General features: G+C 35.0%; 8 protein-coding genes across 8 annotated transcripts; 4 read left to right on the plus strand and 4 right to left on the minus strand.

Moving 5' to 3' along the window:
• Positions 1 to 619: 619 nt before the first annotated feature.
• LOC147892349 (uncharacterized) lies at positions 620 to 1,378 on the plus strand. Its single transcript, XM_087387335.1, has one exon. It carries the CDS (start codon positions 620 to 622, stop codon positions 1,376 to 1,378), a length of 759 nt encoding a protein of 252 aa, XP_087243461.1.
• A 2,565-nt stretch (positions 1,379 to 3,943) lies between these two features.
• On the minus strand, positions 3,944 to 5,934 carry LOC147892350 (putative secreted protein ARB_08043). Its single transcript, XM_087387336.1, has 5 exons — positions 5,914 to 5,934; positions 5,213 to 5,723; positions 4,546 to 5,145; positions 4,321 to 4,499; positions 3,944 to 4,078 (listed from the first exon to the last, which is right to left on the minus strand). The coding sequence occupies exons 1-5, from the start codon at positions 5,932 to 5,934 to the stop codon at positions 3,944 to 3,946; spliced, it is 1,446 nt and encodes a 481-aa protein (XP_087243462.1).
• A 1,867-nt stretch (positions 5,935 to 7,801) lies between these two features.
• Positions 7,802 to 8,476, minus strand: LOC147892351 (uncharacterized). The gene has a single exon (XM_087387337.1). The coding sequence runs from the start codon at positions 8,474 to 8,476 to the stop codon at positions 7,802 to 7,804; it is 675 nt and encodes a 224-aa protein (XP_087243463.1).
• A 1,390-nt stretch (positions 8,477 to 9,866) lies between these two features.
• LOC147892352 (vegetative incompatibility protein HET-E-1-like) lies at positions 9,867 to 10,935 on the plus strand. The gene is made up of 2 exons (XM_087387338.1): positions 9,867 to 10,670; positions 10,804 to 10,935. Exons 1-2 carry the CDS (start codon positions 9,867 to 9,869, stop codon positions 10,933 to 10,935), a joined length of 936 nt encoding a protein of 311 aa, XP_087243464.1.
• A 455-nt stretch (positions 10,936 to 11,390) lies between these two features.
• Positions 11,391 to 13,285, minus strand: LOC147892353 (oxidase ucsJ-like). Its single transcript, XM_087387339.1, has 3 exons — positions 13,221 to 13,285; positions 12,235 to 12,374; positions 11,391 to 12,103 (listed from the first exon to the last, which is right to left on the minus strand). The coding sequence occupies exons 1-3, from the start codon at positions 13,283 to 13,285 to the stop codon at positions 11,391 to 11,393; spliced, it is 918 nt and encodes a 305-aa protein (XP_087243465.1).
• A 689-nt stretch (positions 13,286 to 13,974) lies between these two features.
• Positions 13,975 to 14,517, plus strand: LOC147892354 (antigenic thaumatin-like protein ARB_01932). The gene has a single exon (XM_087387340.1). The coding sequence runs from the start codon at positions 13,975 to 13,977 to the stop codon at positions 14,515 to 14,517; it is 543 nt and encodes a 180-aa protein (XP_087243466.1).
• A 745-nt stretch (positions 14,518 to 15,262) lies between these two features.
• On the plus strand, positions 15,263 to 17,921 carry LOC147892355 (putative glutaminase05536). The gene is given in 3 exon segments (XM_087387341.1): positions 15,263 to 15,519; positions 15,831 to 17,641; positions 17,644 to 17,921. Coding segments are annotated over 3 exon segments (2,346 nt in total).
• Positions 17,922 to 21,103: 3,182 nt separating this feature from the next.
• Positions 21,104 to 21,601, minus strand: LOC147892356 (antigenic thaumatin-like protein ARB_01932). The gene has a single exon (XM_087387344.1). The coding sequence runs from the start codon at positions 21,599 to 21,601 to the stop codon at positions 21,104 to 21,106; it is 498 nt and encodes a 165-aa protein (XP_087243470.1).
• Positions 21,602 to 22,801: the final 1,200 nt, after the last annotated feature.

Genomic DNA, 22,801 nt, shown 5'->3' on the forward strand with positions numbered 1-22,801 from the left:
ATAATTTCTTTTCCAAAACTCGCTTCGAAAGTCTGCGCTAATGTACTCAACGATCAATAAAACAAGTCAAGCGGAGCTCTTTTCAGCTTTGCAAGATTTCTCCATCGGAAAGTGTCGATTTTTGGAAACAATGTCCAAATATCATAAAGCTTACAAGACACTAATTCGGATAGAATATCTCCATTTCAGCCTCGTCTAATACATTCCAGTCGGGGAATCTATTAGTCGTAGTATCCCCCACTGTATTACCCACTAATTTTATATAATGATGCTTAAGATTGAGTTTCTTTTCCATTCATCTTTATTGTTCCTACACGTGGTTGAAACAATGATAGTTTTGTATAGCATTTTGTGACAATAACTTTATTGTTGAAGATGGGTTGCAGACTTGCGAGAAGTTTTTTTGTTTCTTGGCAACAGCATTTTGTAAGAGCATCAAGTAATAACACCATTTTTGAGTGTATATAAAAGGAGGACACTTTCTGCAATATGATTCTGAAAGCTCCATCAATTACATTCAACAGGATCAATCTCACTACTCAAGATGGTTACCTCAAGCTTCACTCTTGTTGCTACTATAGTAGTACTTCTTTCCAAAAATGTCATAGCAAATTCAAACATGGTTCCTAATTATGAAGTCAAACTCTTAATGGATCCTACAAAAGTACTTGATTCAAGTTATAAACTTTTACCAACCGTACTTTCAACCTTTTCAATGCCAACTTCTGTTACAAAGATGAATGTTCAATATATGGATACAAATAATGAAGACATTTATAACAATCAATGGAGTCCACGTATTCGTAAAATGGAAGGTGCAAATCAATTTGAATTGGACTATAAGATTAGATATCCTATTAATAATGGAGATATTACTGGAGCTCTCAATCAAGCAAATTCTGATGGTTTTGATTCTACAACTACAACTTATGATGCTCAAGTTGAATGGGGTTATACTCAAAAAACTTTATCAATTAGTCGTGATAAAACTGTTTCAAACTCTGGTTATAGTGGAATGGATTTACCAAATCAAAAAGATTCAAGATCAATGACAATTAGTCAAGCACCAGATAAGTTTAACAATTGGATTTATAATGGTTGGGGAACAGATGAACTTTCTAATTCTCGTATTTATGGACCTGTTTTAGCAAAAAGATCAATTGGTACTTGGAATAATTTACAACTTTATATTGAAGTTTGGCCAATCAAAGCTGCTTCTGGATCAGGTCTTGAATATATTGTTGAAGCTTCTTTTAAAGTTGATACTCAATCTGATGCTTCTTCAGGACATGATAATCTTATGGCACTTTTACAATCAAAAGGTTGGTTTTTAGCACAAGATTCTTTGAAGACTTCTCTTATTATGCAACGTTATTGAGATTAGAAATAAGATTTTAGTATTCATGTAGAAAATAAAAATCAAAATCAAATGTATAACTCATAATTTGATAAATTCTATGACAAATTGAGATAATCACTGGCCTTAAGATCACTGGCCTTAAGCGAATACCTTATGGTCAAAGTCAATCGTGGATATCAATAGCGAACAGTCAAGGAAGAACTGAATTAAGTTTCTGGTGAAGACAAGTTCTGTTTGGGCAATTTGAGTTCAACAGCGTGAATCTCTATGTTTTGATTGTGAATTGCCAAACTGGCATCATTACCAAAGAAATTCGTGCTTACTATATTTAGATTCCCATCGAAGAAAAGGAAGGAAATGTCACTAGTTAAAATCATATTAGCATCTAGAAAAGCATTCTACCACTTGATCAAAAGTAGTCATTCAATCCGAGCAAGAGCTTCTTACGAATCCGACTTTGCCATAGCCTTTTTTCGCAGGATGAATCCAAAATTGACCATTGGGGCAATAGCATCATCAGCTTGAATGAGGTTTTGCTATTGATCATTCAAGAGCAACTACATCACCCAATGTGTCTGTTTGTACACATTTCAATTGATTCAAGTTGTAGTTGTCGTTGAAGAAGTCACATCTTCAAATATCAAAATCGAGGAGCTGTAGTCTGATGTTCTGAGTGACCACACGAAAACCTATTCTCAATCATCATTGAAGGAGCACATACAATCTGATTGACATACACAGATGAAATAATCTCACTAGACGAATACCTGGACAATTTTGCTTGACAAATTTTCGTAACTAGTCGTAAAATGCTTCATTTCCACTGTTGGCAGTGCACCCGTAAAACTTAGTCGAACGCGTATCCATAGACTATAGCTCTTCGAGGGGATTAATACCACTTGAAAAACTCTCTCGTCAAGCATAAAACTTTTGAAGTTGCAGGTCTCCTAAATGTCTAATAACTTTATGTCAATCGAAATCCTCAAATTGTTCTGAAAACATTGTGATTCTTGCGCGCATTCAAGTAGAAGAATTTCACTCACGCCTCTAAAACATTTAAGCATACCATTAATCAACTTCATGATAGGTCTGCTTAAACTCAATAAAAAATTGGGAATTGTTTTAAGGGGCTTGGGATCACTCTATCCATTTTCCAATCAATTCTGTACCCACTCAAAATGACGTAAATAAGCGCGACTTCAGTTTCATGGCTTTATCAATAGACCCTAATAATAGACTTGGTATTGTTTTGATACATAATCTATAGCCTACAATAAACTGTCATCGATTTTTTCTTTTGATTAGAATTCTTTTATATCATAATGAACCAAAGTTGATGATACAAGGGTGTTGCAAGTTGTGTTGTACAAAGACGTCGATTCGGGCATCTTTTCAACATCAGTTCTTGGCAGCTGATGGCTGATAAAGAAGAGAGTCAACTTCAAAATGGTAAGTTTGAAAAAGAAGAGACCAAGTCAGTTTGAGTTTGATATTGAAGAGATGATGTTGATAACATCAATTGCTCTTTGAAATCAGCACAAACATGCAAGTTACAGTTCTTCAATTCCATCATCTACCAGTACTGCAATCAAATCAGAATTGATTTTGCTAATATCATTCTTTAGGAGTCAATCAAACTCATAGACCATCTCGCAAATTCTCGTTTGTGGTCTCATTTTTCCTATTCATCGCGGGAATCTTTTTGATCTTTGTTGAGGTTGGGTCTATCAATCCTGGACTCTCTGCAATCTATTTTATGAGATTGAATCTTAGTGAAATAGTACCTCAAAGTGTACCTAATGCGGTCCTTTTGAATACCATTGCTCAAACACTTGGTAAGTTCATCGTCATGTTCAAACTTTTGGAAGTATCTCCATGTGGTAAAGATGTCTATATAGCTTACGTGCCTTCAAAGTTTCAAAACCTATACTAACTTGGGTTCCTTACTAGGCTTACATGATATATATCAAGTTGGATTGTGGAACTTCTGTCAAAGCTATATTAATCAAAGTGATTCTACAACGTGTAGTACACCAGAAACCTTATATTGGTTCGATCCTGTCAAAATTCTCTTGAATGAACTCTTAGCAGGAGCTACCAGTAAGTTTAGTAATTCCTTATGTTACAAAGCTAAAAGAATCCAGTCGCCATACCAGAACAAGTTGTTACTTATCTCAAAATCTTGAGACTTGCTTCTCAAGTAATGTTTGGATTCTTTTTAACTGCTGTTATTTTATGCTTTCTTGCTGCATTAATGGTTCCTTTCTTTCAAAGAGGATTTGGATTGTTTTTAACCTCTTTGATGACTTTCTTGGCTTGTCTATGTACAATACTTGGAAGTACTATTGCTACAGGTATATTTACAGTTCTTACAGACGCTGCAACGATGGTTACCGAACTGAACATACAAGCTGAAGTTGGAAAATTAATGTTGGGACTTATGTGGACTGCAAGTATATCTTCTTTGATAGCTTTTATATTACAAAGTGCTTGGTGTTGTTGTTGTAGAAAGAGAAGAAAAGGAACATAAAAGTACATAAAAACAAGTACATAATTGCGCGAGCATATCGGTAGAGATGAACTTTAGACACAAACGTATGAAATAAAACTGTATAGACGATTGAATCCAGAATCAATACGATAATGATGTAATGTCAAGACCAAGAACACCTGGCTTTTCGTGATCTTTTCATTGATATCAATTCTTCTAGCCATCTTCTGAAAAGTGAGAACATTGAACATAAAATGCAATTCAAGCCTCTAAAAAGCTAGACCTCAACATATAGCAACAGTCACGGTCATTGAGGCGAAAATTCACCTTGACGGAAATTCGAGCTTTGATTTATATTTCAACATTACTAATGTAAAGTCTAATCTCTGTATATCTTCATATGTACGTTGGCGTGAGCATTTCTCTATAAAAAAAACATAATGATGGCCTGTAAAACCAAAACAGTTACCAATTGTAACGAAAAAGTTCCAAATCCAAGAATTCCAGCTCCTGATGTAGTAGTTCCACAACAAGATCGATTATATGTAACTCCATTTGCCATTGCAGCAACTTCAAAGACTGATCCAGGAAAATTTCCAGCTTCATAATAATCAACAAGTAAAAAGTTTGGAGGTCTTCCCCAATCATCTGCAAAAATTAGCATCTTTGATATCAGTAGCTAAAGAAAACTTACCTATACAAGTATCTGTCATTTGACCCAAACTACTTGGTCCACTTACAGCATTGGTTTGATTAAGGTCAGCAGTATTTGGAACAAGTATTGTATCTCCAAATAAACTGACTTGTACATTTAAATTATGATTTGCCATATACAGTCTTTTTTCTGCATCTTCAGCAGATAAACCTGGTGGTCTTTGAACATCACATGGAAATGATGGATCTGTTGGTGAAAAAGGTGTTTCCCAAAGTTGACTAAACTCATCTAGAATATATGGGACTTTTGTTTGGTTCGCCATATAGTCCATAAATATCACGACTCTTGTTTGTTTTAAGATCATTTGAGTTAATGTAGGCCAGGTGTCAAGTGACATAGGAACAACAGGTGGTGTATAAACCCATTTTCCTAGACCAGAATCCATAATTGGTTTTGTATAATTACCAACATCAATGAAATCTCCATTTCCAATTAGTATAGAAATAACATCATATGGATGACTTTCAACCCATTGAGCTATTGGTTCAAATATTGATTCTACAGTACCAACATTTAAAAGATCACAAGATGTATGACAAAAGTATACAGTTCCATTAACATAATGAGTCTGCCCTTGAACTAAAAGAAATGTTAGAGGTCAATCAAATAGCAAAGAATAAAGCGTGATAAATCAAAGAGAACTTACGCATTCTAATACCATCATTTAACTGTTGAGTTGGTGTATATTTTTGATTACTTGCAACATTTCCTTGTTTTGCAAATGGAAAGTTATGAGCTGCAACATAAGTTATATTTGAATATTTTCTACCACAAAATTCAACATATTGATTACAAGGTTGTGTATTTGATGGTGTTATAGAAGATGTTGTAGTTGTTGCTGTTCCATTATGTATTGATGTTGTTGTAGTTGCATTTCCACTTAAAAATGATATAGCAGTTGTTGAATTTATATTGCCTATTGGTGATAATGTTTTTGTAGTTGCATAGCTTATATAAGATACTTGTGTTCCAGTTGGAAGTGCATTATCACCTGTTAAAGATACAGTTCCAGTTCCTGTTAAAGTAATAAGTTGTGACGTAGTAAATTGAAGTTTTATCAATATTCCTAGCCACGCAATGAAGCGGACCATTTGGAAAATGTTTTGACAAAACCTGTAATGAAATTGAAAGAGAATTTCATAAAAGATATGATGTTTCTAAAATACAAAGCAGAATAAATGTCTTAGAAGTCTGAAACAGCGCGTAAATTTATTGATTGTTTAGCCGCTGACGCATCCAATTGTACCAAAGAAGATGGTGTTTTAGATAAATAAAGTGGAGACCTAAAAATCAACAATTTTGTGTTTTGGACCTTTTATGTTATTCCAAATTTAGATCAAAACATACCTGAACGATTCTACAAGCCATCGCATTTGAATGGATCAAAATGATATTTGAAATGTTGAACGTGGCTACAAATGAGTCTTTGGACTAGTTTGGCAGTCATAGTTGCTTGCTCAAAAGTAATGGAGGGATATGATTTGCCAAAACTGATGTTGATTTTATTCAAATCACCATCACCAAAATTGGCAATCGAAGACTATTTTAAGAACAGATGACCAGAAAGAATTGATCAGGAGTTCAAAATGCTTATCATTTCAAGTTCACGTTGCAAAACTCTTAAAACCTAATCACAGAAATGAATGTTGCCAGTATAACCAAGATTAAAAGGCTTTTTGCTGCCAACGTGACAAATAATTGGGTTAAAATTTCAACTATTTAGTGTTATATCGCTCCAAACGTCAATATATAGACTTTGAATGATCAAGCCTAACCGAAACCAAGACTGCTGTGATCTATAATGTCAAAAATGATTGAGGCTATTACTATGTCAATGGTACTTGGTTGAAACTGCCATATCGATGGCAGTCAAATGATCCTGATCTTGGTAGGTTCAGACTTTTGAGTACTTAGAATCGGGATTACTCCAATTTGAATCGTGTTTTGTTATTATGGTATTATTGTTGGAATGGATATATCATATCATTGGAATGCAGCCTTTTTTGAAATCCCATAGATTGAAATCATTAAAGCATGAAAACTGTATGCTTGATCAAAAACGTAACATCATTATTGAAGATTTCTTTTGTTTTGACTTGTTATTTTCACTTTGCGTAATTATCGTTAAGAGGCAAGTCAGCTCTTGATAGTCACAAAGTTCAGATTACTTTTGCCTACTAAAACTGTTCATGATTGAACTGGAAAATGAAGTTGGTCTTTTTTTAGAGCGATCTTTCTTATCCTTTGATGAAGAAGAAAAAATCCCAAGAGATAATCCTTCTCTTTGAATAATGTGACTTTTGGTTCGCTCTTGTCTATTGAATCTTGGATCTCCAGAAGTTGCTCTAACATAATTGGCAGTATCATTCCATGATCCTACACCTTCTGACCAAGGCAAAACTAAGTTGGCATTTTGTACTGGTTCAGGAGAATACATTGATCTAGTTAATGACCCTGGAGTTCTTGATAGATCTTTATATTGACCAGGTGTAAGAGTAGCGTATGATGCCCACGGAGAAGGTGAAGGTGAACGATCTGAATCCACATCTAATTGAACATTTAGATATTCAGATTTTTCATTTGTTGAATCATTTTGTGGTCTAGAATTTCGAATAGTTCGTTCTTCATCATTGGCTTCATTAGTTTGTTGCATTCTTCCATAAGTATCTTCATCCTCCTCCTCATGCAAAACAGCAGATGATGGTGCTACAGATGCAACAGGTGATAAATCGGCTGTAGCAGTACTTAAAAAGGTTTGTTTGAGGAATTTCTTAGTTAACGAAAATGGTAATTTTGAAGACTTTGTTGTATTCAATGTCACCTCAGTTTCTTGTTGACTTTCTCTTAACATTTGTGGTTGTTTTTCCAAGTCAAATCCTTCATTTGAACGAGTTTTTGGAGGCATAGCCACTTGTTCATGTTCTGATAGAGAATAATCCCTAGTACTTGAGAAACCATGATGTCTAAATAATGGTCTTAAAGTAGCTAAAGAACTTGCTATCATACCCAATCCTGGTTCTACTGCCGACCAAATTGCTAAATTACGTGCACTAGCTATTTGATGTTAGTATTGATTTGATACAATATAATTTCCGAAAGGTTTTAAAAAAGTTCTTACCATAGAATGAGAAGTTTACAAGGGTAAGTACAGGAATGTACTGTATTCTGATTAAAGATGCTATAAATCCACTTGATTCGTAATGATTAGATGGAGAATTCAATAAGTTTGAAAGACTTACACCGTTCCCAGACATAGTAATAATGTAACGTTTATCTTTTCTCGTAATCTTAATTTGGTTGGAATAATGATAGGGAAAACCAAACATAAAAACCAAAGATCGCTTGCTGCCATAAAAGCTGCGTGAACATAACCAAGACTAACAGTTGCACCAGATGAAAAACATTGTGTCGATAGTTTTCTAATCCAGAATGTACTTGCTACTGGTACTCCACATTGAAATACTGCTATAAAGAAGTATACCGTAGCAAAAATTGATATGATGATGAGTCCACAAATGGTAATGAATCGAAGTATAGGATTGATAATGATTCTTAAAAAGAATATTCCCAGAGATATTTTGAAAATTCCCATTGTAGCAATATATAGTGCTTCAATTGCAAGTAACTCGGTTGTAGCTTCTTGTATGAATGGAATATCAACAGTGGATTTTCCAGCACCAAGTTGAAACTCTATTGACATTAATACACAAAATGCAGTGAATGTAAAGAGTGATAAAACAATCAAGTAATCATCCCAAGAAGCTCTTCCAACAATCCATATTCGAGTATACAATCTTAGAAGAATAGCTACCCATGTGAAAAAGGCCAGTAATGCACAAACCACAACAGTTCCATCTGCAGAAACTTTACTTAGAACAGGTGATAACTGTAGTTCAGTTAATTCAACCATTTTAAAGTTATTTTTGGTCGTAGTTTCGATTCTGATAAACCAGTATAACTTTTCTAATTCATTGTCAGTTGGAAAAAGATTGAAGATGAGTTTCGCGCGCGGTTCAACAGTTCAAGACAAGACTTTTCAACATGTCGATCATTTCAAAAGAATGAATAGGTGAACGTTACGCTAAATTAGTAATTTGAACGTTGCATCAAAATTGGCTTGAAGTTTATCATGGGTATCACATTCTCACCAATAAGATGAGTGTATGGGTTGAAGATTTTACTTCCGTTTACATGACTCGCAGTTATGAATGCACTTCAGCACATATCAGCACATTTCAGAAACACTTATGCGATACACTCTTGACTCGAATTCTTTTCAGTTGGTCAAGTGCCTCAAACAATTCTAATATAGGAATGGTAAGAATTCTCATGATATACATAAGCATTAAACATACTAAAGTATCTGTTTACTAAAGTTCAAAACATGAAAATCCAGACCCTTTTGTTTTGAGGGGATGTAAGTTTTCACGCTAAGTAAAGAGGCTTCATGATGTGGTTTCAACATTATTCATGAATAAAAAAGATAAAACCCATGCTGTTTTTGTATTTTGCCAGGAAAATCTTATGCAAAAATGGTTCAGACTGTGGGGTAATTTCTTATAATGTCGGATTGGTTGTTTAGAAGTCAATATGTTGCATCAAATTGTCTATGTAAAAAGATCAAGCACACCAAGTTTTATGGTGGATGGTTGAGTGTCTCTACTTTTATCTTATTGGTTGAGATCATTTTCGACCATGACAAAAGATACGCAGAGACAGGATACCATGTACCTACCAACTACATCATACCAATATTCAAGTTTTTTGAGACTAATCCCTGCTAGAATTGAAAGCATCATTTTGCGACTGAAGTCTACAATCTCCAGTATCTCCGTATTAAGAATAGCTCGATTTCTCTACCTACGTGACCATAACTGAATGATGGTATGAAACCATATCAAGATAGTACATCCTCGTGTTGATACAGTATCAAAAGGAGGAAACTTGGTCACGACTAATTTTTACGTGCAGGATTCATCTCTCTTTACTGCATCAATCATATCTACTATTGTATCATACATAAGACTAATTTTTCATCCAAAATTGTTGATAAACTATAGTGATGCTCAGTAATGAATGAGCCAACGAGCTTAAGATTGTTTGCGATACCAAGGTTGACCAAGACCATGTAAGTTGCTGTTTTTGGAAGTTGAAAAACTGCGCCACGATGATGATATAACATTGTGACGACAAGGCCACCACAACTGATCTCGGATATTCAATGCACTTGCTATTCATCTTGTAAACCTACTTAATGCAGAGCTCACTCAATTTCGAAGTTTCGAAGTTATATAGATGAAATGCGTTTGATAGAATATGATCAAAAAGGTGACCTGAACCTCACTCGAAACTTTGCAAATTTGAAGGATGTTCCACTTTTTGCTATATTATCACATACATGGTTACTTGATGAGGATGATGAGGTCAGTTATCATGACTTTATAGATGGCACTGTTACACTGAAACCTGGTTACAAGAAGTTGTTGTTTTGCGTAGAACGAGCAGCAAAAGACGGTTTAACATACTCGTGGATAGATACTTGTTGTATCAATCGAAGGAGTGAACCTGAGCTCTCCGAGGCGATTAGATCAATGTATCGCTGGTACGCAAATGCTGCTAAGTGTTATGTGTATCTTTCAGACGTACATATCAAGAACTATGATGATTTTTCACACAAATGGGAACTGGACTTCATTGAAAGCCGTTGGTTTCAACGTGGATGGACCCTTCAAGAACTATTAGCACCAAAAATTGTTGAGTTCTACTCTTTTGATGGTGAAAAGCTTGGCGATAGATTATCTCTTCAACATCTTATTCACGAAAGAACTGAGATTCCCCTGAGTGTTCTGCAAGGAGAAAACCCTCGATCATTTAAGATTAAAGAAAAGTTGAAATGGGCTTCGAATCGTGAAACTAAAAGAGAAGAAGACGTGATTTATTCTTTGTTTGGATTGTTTGATGTTCATATACCTATCTTATATGGAGAAGGAAAAGATAGCGCACGTAAAAGACTGGTTCGAGAGCTAGAATACGGACAAACGATAGCGATAAATAAAGTCGTTTCTTTGATCACAATTCTCTACCTACCTGCAATCTTCATTTCGGTAAGTTTGGAGATCAATTATTCTTCTTTCGAAATATCGATTGAATATTAACACAAAATAGAGTGTATTTGGGAGCTCCGCTTCAGATTTCTGGTCGAGTTCATTAGAATCAAACAGTTACAACCATTTTCAGTATATTCCACCACTGAAACAATTACCAGTGCTGGTTGCTCTTATCACCGCATTATCAATTATTCTCACATTTGGAGCACCCATCATTCGATTTACGCAGCAGAACTATGAAAAAGCATGGGCAGATACTTGATATTCATAGTGATCAAGTTGTATTGTGTTTACACAGTTTTTAATTGATGAAATTGGAAGTTGAATTTTCAAATCAAGTTAGAGTAGGGTGTCAACCACATAATTGGATCAATGATTTACACTGTTTATGATTTAGATCTGACCATCATCAATTCTCACCCTTGATGTAAAGTCTATTGTAGGATGTTTAATTGAAGAACCCTCTATTGCCTTTAGAATAAGGAAAATCTACACGAGTAGGATGAAACTTGGTGTAAAAGCATTACCATACTTGCTTCCCCAATTCTTTTCAGGTATCTTCAACGTGTATTCAAACGATGCAGAACTTCAAGTTATTACTATTGGTGTTTGACATTATATTTTTTGGTTAAACGTCATCAACTCAACGACAATGATATGGCAATCTACCATCGATGAGATTGAATGCTTCCTTGAAACGGAGATTAATGTTGGACATCACTTTCCAACAATTGCCAAGATGTCTTCTTCCAAAACATCTAAGAAAGATGGTTGTTGACTTTTATAACCAAACTTATCTTTTGCTCTGTCGGCTTTAGTTCGCGCGTTACTTGCATAGAAATATCGCGCGTATTTTGGGCTTCCAGCCAAGCTATCAAGTTTATCAAGGTCAATCTGGGTAACTTCTGAGCTATCAAGTAATCCATGTTTGTGCAAAATGCTAGCTGTAGCTTTGGCGATTTCTACTTGAGATCGTTCTTGTGTACTGGCAAAGTAATACCCGTTTTGGCCAAAAGCAGATTTATCCTGGGAGGCAGCAGCTTGAATTACTCGAAGAAAAACTTGTACGAGATCCTTGATGTGTACCCAGCTTCGAGTGTTTTCTCCTGAGCCATAATAGAAAGGCTTCCCTACGGCTTGAGCGTCCTTTATAAACGCTGGAATAAGTGCTGATTGAGTTCGTCCGAGTCCAAGTCCTTTACCGTAAATATCTGGAGGACACATGATTGCGATATTGATTTTATCAGCATGATTAGCGATTGTGGAGTGTAACAATTTCTCCGTATTACGATGAAGTGCATTTTCGGGTTGTTTGGAAATTTCTTCAACATCAGAAATATCAGACCAAGTTTTAGGATTAAGTTCTCCTAAATACTCTTCCGAGTTCCAATCACTCACGATTCCAGTACCAGAGAGATGTAATAGATATCCTGGATTGGACTTTTTAGCAATCCATTAATGAGTGCTTTTAAAGATGGTTCATGGTCTGAATTGCCGTGATGTACGACAATATCTGCATCAGCAGCATGAGAGCTAAGAAGATCTGAGCTATCATAATCACCATGTACAACATTCACATTTGGATATGTTTTCTTAAACATCTCTGGAAGTTTTCGCAATAAAACAGTAACCTTGTACTCAGGATGTCTCGTAACAATCTCATGTAACACTGAACCACCAATAAACCCAGTTGCACCAGTCCTAATTGATTAGTGAATGTGATAGAAATGTAAAGTATACTCACAAAAAGATTTTGGTAGACATATTTGTAGTTATTTATGGTAATCTGGAAAAAGGTATTGTAAAAGTGTTTTGTACTAGCACTGAATCAACGTAGCTTAAAATGATTCCCATGAATGTACTTGAAAGTATTTATATACTGAGAGAATAATTATGTTCATGGTTCTAGAATTGCATTTGTAAGCATATTTATGGTGGATTGTTAGGTGAAATGCTTACTATATCCCACGTCATAGTTGAAGATCTTCAAATTTGGTATAAAATTTGGTGAGAAGTTTGGTCAATCGAGTTCAAGGATTGTGTAATGGTTTTACCTTTTGGTTGATTGTCTTTGCAAAAGAGTTTATAGACTTCAGAGAGGAATTCACCGATGTCAAAATTCACGAGTGTCATTACAGAAGACTTCTTGCAACAACTGATTCCTCCAAGAAGATGAACTACTTAAGAACGTCGATGCATGTTAAGAGTTGTACAAAATGACGCATGGGACTTGTCTTAGTCTCATAGCTCAAAGATTGGGCATCTTGAACTTTGGTGACAATAGTTTGGGTCTGGATTCAAAAAGAGTCTGCCATGGACAAAGAAACAGATTTTTAAGAATTGAATCAACAAGACTATTGGAATCTCAGTTAGACATGCAAATCAAAAAGATGCTGAGCAAGACTTTAGAATTTAGTTCTTGAAGTTGTCATCCTTTGGTATCGTTCATTAAAATAAGGCGAGAAGATAAACTTGATATTTCACTTTCTAACAATTAAGACATAACTCTCAAAGTTGTCACAATGTTTGGTACTCTTAATACCTTACATCTCATGAGAGCGCCTTTCCGAAATGTTAAGAATCTCCGGAATTCCGTGCTGATGCTCCAGCATTTGTGGTGATCATCTCGTATTTGCTTGGTAAAATTAAACTGTGACTTCAAGGCTGTGTAAGGAATTTTTGACAGTCGCGCACCTCGAAAGAATATTTACGTTGTGATGTATTACCTTTTTTTCTAAAATCATTAAAGGCGGATAAAGCCTCATAATGTCTTGAAAAGGATGGATGTGTGAATTTTTTCAAGTTGAAGTTCTTATTTTCATTGGAGGACACTTTCTGTGATGACTGATTTCTTTATAAAGAAAGGTCAATACGAAGTTTTGTTGGCATCCCTTCTTTTTTGTGTGATCTTAATTGGTACCACGTTTCTATATATAATTCATGAGATCGACACAAAGTTGAATTCGTTAATCCTTTTTTGAACAACAACGATGTTCCAAGTCCAGATGATTCATTCTTTTTTCATTATCAAACATCTTTTGCCGAGACTTTTACGTATTGCCTTTTCTTTAAATAACTTGATTATTGAAAATTTGAAAATCTTAGCAAACTTGAGTGACACAAGATCGTATTGCATCAAGATTACCATCATGTCAAAAGAAGGAGAAGAAGGTATTATGTGGTGTATAAAGTCTTCGAACCATCCAGGTTTTGTTTTGAAACTCTCATCCTCATCAAGCAAGTTTTAAACAATTCGTAATCAATACTACTCATTCCAAAATCATTCAAAGGTTGAATCAAGATGTATAAATTAACTTTAGCAACTCTTGCTCTTTTAACACCTCTTATTCTTGCAAAACCTGTTACTTCTCAAAATGGAGCTTTACCTTCTTCAATCCAAAAGCTTTATGATCAACCACTTGGTAGTGCTGTGGTTCTAAACTATTGCAATTATCCAGTTTATCTTTGGTCTGTAGGTGATAGTGCTGTAGGACCAACATATCTTGCACCTGGTACACCTGCTGAAGTTGGTGGACAATACTCTGAGGTTTATGGATCTACAAGTTCTGGAGCTGGAAAATCTCTTCTTATGACTTTAACTGATGATGGAATCTATACTGGACAACCTGAATTAAACTTTGCTTATGCTTTAAGTGGAGGTGAAGTTTGGTATAATCTTTCTGAACAAGATGGTCAACCATTTCAAAATCAAATACAACAAACTCCAAGTGATAGTACTTGTCCTGTTAATACTTGGCCAGGTGGTGTACAACCATCAGGAAGTCAAATTCATGAATGTTCACAAAGTGCTACTATTACTTTATCTTTATGTAATGGACAATAAGATTTGAAAAAGAATCGAAGGGAAATTGATCATCTTCAGACTTTATTTTGAACTTGGTATCTTGTTTTTCCAGAACCTATAGTACTATGATAGCTTACTATCAAACAAGCAGTTAGTTTAATCAAACATTATCAATATTCTAGACCAGTGGTTGATAATATGCGTAGTTTTCTCCATCTGGAATATCTCTCCTCCTTTTGACCATACTCCATAAACTGGGAGTTCTAATCTCTTGTTATCATCTTAAAAAAGATGTTCTTAGAGCTGTTTTGATTTCATACTACGGCATGGCATGTTATAATTAGAATCCTCCAATAAGGTCGTATCATTCCGACCAATCCGAGTTGTCAGTTTGTTGACTGCTACTTGCTGAATCCAAGTCCATCATACAAGTAAATCAACAATGCGGTACTCGACCCGCAACTCACAATCTTCAAACAGTTAGTACCAATAGTCAAGACCGGATCGACCTTAGAAGGAGACCGAACTTCTTGAGTTCGAAAATTTGCAAAGTTCTCGTGATCTTTCTCCTGAGTACGACATTGACGATGATTGGTGTAACCCCACAAATCGGCACGTGCCGTTCAGGGGTCCGTGGCGCATGTGGTCTCGTTTCTCACGCATAATATGACGTCCCACCTTGTTAGTTCCAATGCTGTTTGATTTTTGAATTTTGATATTAAACCTTGCAAAACCTTGTAAAAAGGTGAACTTGAATTGTTTTTGGATTTTATGAAGAGAGGAGATGGTTTCAATCATTAGTGTTCTGTTGATCACTTTAACAAGTGCATCTTCGGTACTTCAACCCCCTGTTTTACCACTATTGGTTAGAGGTCCATATTTAAGTACATGGTTACCAAATGCAAGAGGTGTACCATGGGAAAGATGGCCATTCTTTTATACAGGTGAAAATATTGGTTTTGGTATATTGGCTTCATCTGGAAATGAAGTTTTTCCTTTATTAGGTAGACCTCATGATTCTTTACATCATGAATCAAAATTGTAAGTTAAAACTCTTCTTAAATGTTGTGTTAGGAGGCATCGGTGATGTTTAAGATTTAAAAACTCAAAGTTCAAAAGGATAATTGGGGTGTCAAGGATCATTAATAAACAACCAAAATCTTTGCAGTAATGGAAACAATGCAAATCATGGTAAAGCCGCAGATCACGATCATGGATATACTGACTTCATTGCATTTTTTGGCATGATAGCGATTAGAAAAAGTGGATGTGAAATGTGATATCAAGAGTCCCGTGAATGGAAGATGGATACCAGAGGCAATAGAAGGCATTTGAACTAACTGGATTGATAGATACAACATTTCATTTCCAAAATATCTTGGAGCAAAATATGATGCTTCAACAACAAATCTTACCTACGAAATTCCAGCAGGCGACAAATCACCAACAGAGATAACTTTATCATTCCTTTGTCCAATCACTCCAACTTCAACACTAAGGCAAGCAATTCCAGCCTGTTATCTTACAATCTTCGCAAAAGGTTCTTCAAATGTCAATATCTACGTAGATATCAATGGTCAATGGGTCTCTGGAAACAGAGATAGCGTAATCCAATGGGACTATATCGAATCTGGTACTACTTCCATCAAAACCTGGAGAATCAAAAAGCAGCAAGAAGCTTTATTCACAGAAGTTTCTGATCGTTCTGAATGGGGAACCTTTTATTTCTCTGGACCCTCAGATTTAAATCATCAATCTGGTACCTCTTATCATTTAAGAAATAAGTTTGCTTCAAAAAATGTACTTGATAATACAAATGATAAGGACTTTCGTTCAATTATGGATGAAGAACCTGTTTTTGCATTTTCAAAGACCTTTAACCTTTCAAAATCTTCTCAACAATCTACAACTTTTACTTTTGCTTATTTACATGATCCTGTTGTACAATATGCTTCAAATCGTGGTTTAACTCTTATGAAACCTCTTTGGAAATCTTGGTTTACATCTGATTCTGAATTGATAAGTTATCATTATAATGATTTTGATCATTCAAAAACTTTGGCAAGTAATTATTCTTTACAACTTGCAAAAGATGCTTTAAAGTCGGATTCTGATACTTATGTTGATATCGTTGCACTTTCTTCAAGACAAATACTTGGTGCAACGACTTTTTCTGGTACACCTGAAAATCCTATGATTTTCTTGAAAGAGATTTCATCAAATGGTAATTGTCAAACTGTTGATGTTATTTTCCCTTCAATACCATTCTTTCTTTATACAAATCCAAGATGGTTAGCATATCTTTTAGAACCATTACTTGAACATCAATTAAGTGGTCAATATCCAAATAAATATTCTATGCATGATATGGGTACACATTTTCCAAATCAAACTGGTCATTTAGATGGTCAAGATGAATATATGCCTGTAGAAGAATGTGGTAATATGCTTATAATGGGTTTAGCTTTAGCAAATTCTTTACAATATATTGATGATAATGATTCTATTTCATTATGGTCATCACAAGGCAATGATTTTGAAATGAAGACATCAGAATCAGAACTAGAAGAATCTTTCTTTCCTTTGACAGGCATCAGTCGATTTAATGGAATTGATAGTATTGATAATTCATGGGGTGGTCAAGCAAATGGGAAAAAGAAGGCTATTCAATGGTTAACCAAGAATTATTCACTATGGAAACAATGGACAAAATATCTTATTGATTTCAGTCTTGAACCACATAATCAATTATCAACAGATGATTTTGCTGGTTGGTTAGCTTTACAAACAAATTTAGCATTAAAGGGAATAGTTGGTATAAAAGCCATGAGCAAGATATCGGAATTGATTGGTGAAAAAGAAGATTCAAAGTACTATAAAGAAATATCTGAAACTTATGTTAAGAAATGGCAAGAATTTGCTTTATCAAGAGATGGTTCTCATGTAAAACTTGCTTATAATTGGTATGGTTCTTGGACAATACTTTATAGTTTATTTGCAGATTCTTTACTTTGTTTTCATCCTTCAATAACTGGAAATACTCAAAATCAATACTCAAATCAACAATTCAATCAACATCCACTTGGAGTTTCAAACGAAAAGTCTGAAGATTTTATTCCACATTCAATTTATACAAATCAATCAGCTTTTTATGAAAATGTAATTCAAAATATGGTGTACCACTTGATTCAAGACATCTATTAACAAAAAGTGATTGGCAATTTGAAGCTGCTGCTGTTGCAGAACCAAAAGTTAGAAAACTTATTTTGGATAGAGTTGCAAGATGGATAAATGAAACTTCTACTGATAGACCTTTAACAGATTTATATGAAACTGAAGGTGATGGTGGTTATCCAGGTGTTTATTTTATTGCAAGACCTGTTGTTGGTGGTCATTTTGCATTTTTAGCTTTAGAAAGAGCTTGTTTAAATCATTTGGAATAGAAAATGATTGATAGTCAATAATCAATCTCAAAGTTGTTTAGAACATGCTTCAATTGAGGTTCAAAGTAATCATATGAGTTTGAAATTCTGAAAAACTTATAGAGTTCAAACGAAATAGGAAACTGCTCTTCCTTTAAATGTAACTCATATCAACCGTTTGGAAATCATATTTCGAGATACCAGAAACAGAAACTATCAAACCAAATGTGGTACTTGTGAATTCCTAAAAAAGAGTATCTAAAATTAAAGGATTGACAGTAAAATCCAAGTTCAAAGTTCTTTCTACTTCTTTTGTGGTGATTTATAGCCCTTTAATGCCTCTTCAAGTGATTTATATGCTTCTTTCACACCCGGATCATTGGCCAAGAAATCATTGAAGCTTTTGTTAAACCTTTCTTTACCAGCCTCTGTCTCTTGTGACTTTGTAACAAAATCTGGAAGTAATTTCAACGCATCGTTTATCTGGTCTTGATCCTTACTCAAGCCTGCTTCTCTAAACTTGACAAGCCATTCATTAGATTCTTCATCTTCAGATTTTGGTAGGAATATCTTCATAAAATCTTCTTTCTTTGAAGGATCGGCTTCGAACATTTTCTACCCGACTTAGATTAAGCTGTGCTACTAGCAGATTTACTTACATTCAACTCAGCAGCGTAAGCGAGAGAAGCATTTAGTTGTTCTGGAGTCAAACTCTCAAGAGCTTTCTTCTGCTCCGGAGTCAACTCTGGAAACGTTTGAACATCGGATTGGTCTGAGTTTTGTAACTCATTTGATGTAGATTGATTTGCAGCCATGGGTTCTGATAGAGAAATGTTTTTGAGGGGAAGCAAGTAAGTACAATAAATACTTACAAACTTTCAGACTACTGATGCACAATCATAATTATTCGAAACATCCAAGATTACATTTATACTTTTCGCTTGACCAGTTCGTCGCCTTGGCACAACTTCTACTGATTATCAAAGGATTTGACGTTCATGGATTACCGCTTTAGTTCAGCTAGTTGATTGGTCTAAAGCTAATCATGTTCCCCAATTGTTTTGTACGATCCAGCACATTTAGGCAACCATTAAGATAGGGGTTCTAGTTGTTGAGATTAACACATGCCTTGGATGGGGTATTAAGATTCATAATAGTCTATCCATACCACTAACCAAAAGACTGGGTTTGCAGACTTCTGTCATAACCAATAGAGTCTAAGCTTCAGTAAGAATCAATGTTGATAAGTAATTGAGCAGGCTTTGCAACCAAACTAGGACCAAAACGGTCGTGAAATTTCTAGAATTAATGTTACTTTGGTTCAGGTCTTCCACAAAAATTTATTGTTGTAAGTTCCAAGGACATGAGAACGATGTGAGCACAAACATCTCCAAATCTTTAGGGATCATGATCTTGCTCCCTTTTCAAATCTTTATCTGAGGTGGTCCATTGTGATTTTACGTTCACCCAGACTAAATCAAAAGAATGCATTGTGCAAACCTATCTCCAATACATTGTTGTAGTTTCTACTGTTGGTAATATCTGATTACGCCATGTCTGACAAAATAGTGGCACTGCTACTTAAAAGCATACCAATCTACCAATGTTTGAGCTTGGTAACTTGAATTCAAGTTTGCGCAGACAAATTTTCTATCTCCGAGATGATGTCTTCATTGTGATCTGAACTTTGTTTGTTTACCAGAAACAATTGGATCTCCAGAGAATTATGATTGGAAAAATCCTTCAGAAACTTCTCTCACAAATCCTCCCTTTTTAGCATGGAAGGACGTACAAATTGTTCGCGAAGATGATAAGAAATTTACAGCTACAATCACTCTTCGCAATTCTAAACCCAATCTTAAAGATTAAGAGCGTCAAAACACTGCTGATAGATTCAGTTCCACCTCAATTGTACGCAGAATTTCATCACCATCAAATCCAGACAACCTAATGTTGTCTGTTCCTCATCGTCTTTTGGTTACAGCTCTTCGTCGTGGTTATTTAGGTAAAATCATAACTGTTGAGTAAATCTATTCGACAATGACTTGAAAAATATCCAATTTGAGAAGGAGTTTGAAAATCTTCCAGTCGTGCCAATGTCTGATCAACAAGGTTTGAAAACTGTAATTGAGCAACCTGTCTCCGCAAACCATTTGGTCAAATATCTTGCATGCCGAGGAGCTAGATTTGGATTTGATAAAATTATCAACTTTCATTCTTTGAGACGTAGTAACGCAAATGAACTTGAGCAGAAAGCTGGTCTTCAAAGTTTTGACATTGATGAACAAGAGTTCAACGAAGGAGAAGATTCTGTTCTTGATATTGTTGGTGAAAATGATGATGCAGTTATCAAGACTTGTTATAACGATTATGCTAAGGATTTTATGAAACTTATGCTTGAATATGTATCAGTTGGTGAAAGAGATTTGGAAAATAATCCTATAGTCTGCCAACTATGTCAAGATGATGATACTGTTTCAAAAGAAGATAAGGTAAATTGTTTCCATCCTCTGCAGCATTGACTTTTAACATGAAACAGATTAAAAATTATGATGATGCTGAAGAACTTGAGAGACATATGCTTGGTCAGTATCACACAAAAGAAACTGGTTAATATCATCGAATTCAAAATTGGAAAGCAAATGGGCATGTATTATATAAACGTCTCGAGTATTTGGAGTTCAAAGTCCTATTTTCAGGTTCATTTTGCATAGAGTTTGTGATAGAAGCTATCCAAGAGACTAATCTAGGTCTAGAGTATGATTTATAAGAGAAAGAAGATGGTTGGAATAATCCAGGCTTTGGAAATCAACAAAAAAGATAGGAGAATAAATTTAAGGTAGCCAATGATCATGAAAATGACAATTATCGTATCTTTGAGTATAGTTTTTTACCCTCTCATTTTGTTGAATACTTGATCAGGATGTAAAACAAGCCTCAAAGGATTATTGACCAAGTAATATAGTGTTTTGAGAAATACATTGAGAAGTTTATTTCCATGGTCACATTGGACCTTGAGAAACTTCACTAATCCATGTGGTAAAGTTATCATAAAACAAAAAGGAGTGGTTCATACATTAAGTTGATCTATAAAGTAAACTATTTTAAGGAGTGTATCCTGTACTTCTATGCTATGTAATGCTATGTGATGCTATGCTAAAAATCAAAAATCAAAACTCAAAACTCAATTATTCGTCTAAAATCTATTGACCATTGCAGAGGTATAAAGTGATGGTAGCAGCAGATCCACATTCATGGATTTGGCTATCAGAAGGAGCAACACCACCTGGCCATGTGTTGGTTGGGCAAGTGTTGTCAGATGGAACTTGTTGAACTTGAGAACTGAATGGTTGACCATATGATTCAGAAAGGTTGTACCAAACTTCATCACCATCAAGTGTGTATCCATAAGTAAGAGTTGGTTGACTGGTCCAGATTCCGTCGTTAGTCAAGCTGATAGCAAGAGATACACCTCCAGATGAAGTTGTTTGATAAACTTCAGAATATTGACCATTTCCTGCAGCAAGAGTTGTTGGTCCATTGAAGTTACCATCACTGTTTGACCAAAGGTAAACAGGGAATGAACATTGATTGACAACTACAGCACTTCCAGTAGAACTTTGTCTTTTAGCCAAAGCAATTGGGTTTGCTAAGATAGCTGGAGTAAGAAGAGCAAGAGCTGCGATGGTTGATTTGAACATGTTGAATTAAAGTTGAAGGATTAAGTATTAAACTTGGTGATTTTTGAATTGTTGATTGAATAGATTGTTGATTGAGTTGATAGATGCTTGATGATGAATTTAAAAAACTTGAAGTAAACTCCTCTTTATATACAATTCTCAGAGAGATTTGACAACTTCAACTGACATGGTGATTAACATGGTAAAGCATGGTAAATTTTGGGTATGAAAACTACAATTAGCAATTTCATCGTGAAGATCTTCATAACTATTGATTTTTGACGAAGAAATAAGATTTTGACATCATCAAATCCATAACATCTAAACCCAAAAAGGAATAAATTCGTACCCTACCTTTGCCTAATTCTATATGTAAAATGTACGAGGCTCTAAGCCTTCAAAGATAAAGTTTTATGGATTCCGATCTCGTAATCTAAATATAACCTATCACGTTTTTTCGCCAAGTAAAAAAATACCCAATAGGATAACATGGATTTTTCATAGGGCTGAAGATAAATTTAGTAACACCGATGAGATCAACAAAATTCGATCAACTTTTAAAATCTCATCGCCACGAATACAACCAAGACACGAACTTTGACGAACATTGACGATTTTTGACGAACTTGGACTTGAAAACTACATGAATCTCACCGTATTTCTTTGTCGTAAATGACGAATGGATTACATTTAAGAGAATCAAAAGGATTTACACCTCAAATCTTACATTCCATTACCAAGAAAAACTTTGAAAATTGCCACAAAAAGAAAAGTTTCTGTTGTAGGTACTCTAATGGATTGGAACTTTCCGGATGCTTATGTTTGGATTTAAAGTTTGGTGCATTTTTCGTACTGAAGGTTTTAGGTTCTCATCTTACATGTCATAATCAACGACCATAAGCTCAATTCAACTAAATCAACTAAATCAACCAAATCAATCAATTCCTCAATTGGTTGTCAGCAATATCAAAAACTTTTTGAACACTTTTACGACTAATTTCATCCAAAGCCTTTAACAGTCTATTTGCTCAAACTTAGAACCTGAATCTAATTTGTGTGAAATCCGAAAGATGATAAGTGGAGCGCCGATGTAGTGCTTTTGAAAATTTTATTCATCATGCACGTTGAGATCATATCTAAACGGTTTTGCCAAGAAACATTCGGCTATTATCAATCTGAATAGTCAACTACTGAATGTTCATGGAGCCATTTAATCATAGA

This window comes from Dipteris shenzhenensis, chromosome 16 (genome assembly GCF_047967505.1).
Source record: "Dipteris shenzhenensis isolate YYH24624 ecotype China chromosome 16, Dip_SZ_1.0, whole genome shotgun sequence".
Lineage (NCBI taxonomy): Eukaryota > Viridiplantae > Streptophyta > Polypodiopsida > Gleicheniales > Dipteridaceae > Dipteris > Dipteris shenzhenensis.

Excerpts from the sequence above, each read along its gene's own strand:
- LOC147892349 (XM_087387335.1), top strand. The coding sequence starts at position 620 with ATGGTTCCTAATTATGAAGTCAAACTCTTAATGGATCCTACAAAAGTA.
- LOC147892350 (XM_087387336.1), bottom strand. The coding sequence starts at position 5,934 with ATGGCTTGTAGAATCGTTCAG. Across the intron at positions 5,146-5,212 it reads AAATGATGGTATTAGAATGC|TTCAAGGGCAGACTCATTAT; the intron begins GTAAGTTCTCTT and ends CATTTCTTTTAG. Across the intron at positions 4,079-4,320 it reads GAACTTTTTCGTTACAATTG|AAGATGGCTAGAAGAATTGA; the intron begins GTAACTGTTTTG and ends CTCACTTTTCAG.
- LOC147892351 (XM_087387337.1), bottom strand. The coding sequence starts at position 8,476 with ATGGTTGAATTAACTGAACTACAGTTATCACCTGTTCTAAGTAAAGTT.
- LOC147892352 (XM_087387338.1), top strand. The coding sequence starts at position 9,867 with ATGCGTTTGATAGAATATGATCAAAAAGGTGACCTGAACCTCACTCGA. Across the intron at positions 10,671-10,803 it reads TACCTGCAATCTTCATTTCG|TATATTCCACCACTGAAACA; the intron begins GTAAGTTTGGAG and ends AACCATTTTCAG.
- LOC147892353 (XM_087387339.1), bottom strand. The coding sequence starts at position 13,285 with ATGCTGGAGCATCAGCACGGAATTCCGGAGATTCTTAACATTTCGGAA. Across the intron at positions 12,375-13,220 it reads GAAAGGCGCTCTCATGAGAT|GACTGGTGCAACTGGGTTTA; the intron begins GTAAGGTATTAA and ends CTAATCAATTAG. Across the intron at positions 12,104-12,234 it reads AAATGTGAATGTTGTACATG|GATATCTATTACATCTCTCT; the intron begins GTGATTATGATA and ends AGTCCAATCCAG.
- LOC147892354 (XM_087387340.1), top strand. The coding sequence starts at position 13,975 with ATGTATAAATTAACTTTAGCAACTCTTGCTCTTTTAACACCTCTTATT.
- LOC147892356 (XM_087387344.1), bottom strand. The coding sequence starts at position 21,601 with ATGTTCAAATCAACCATCGCAGCTCTTGCTCTTCTTACTCCAGCTATC.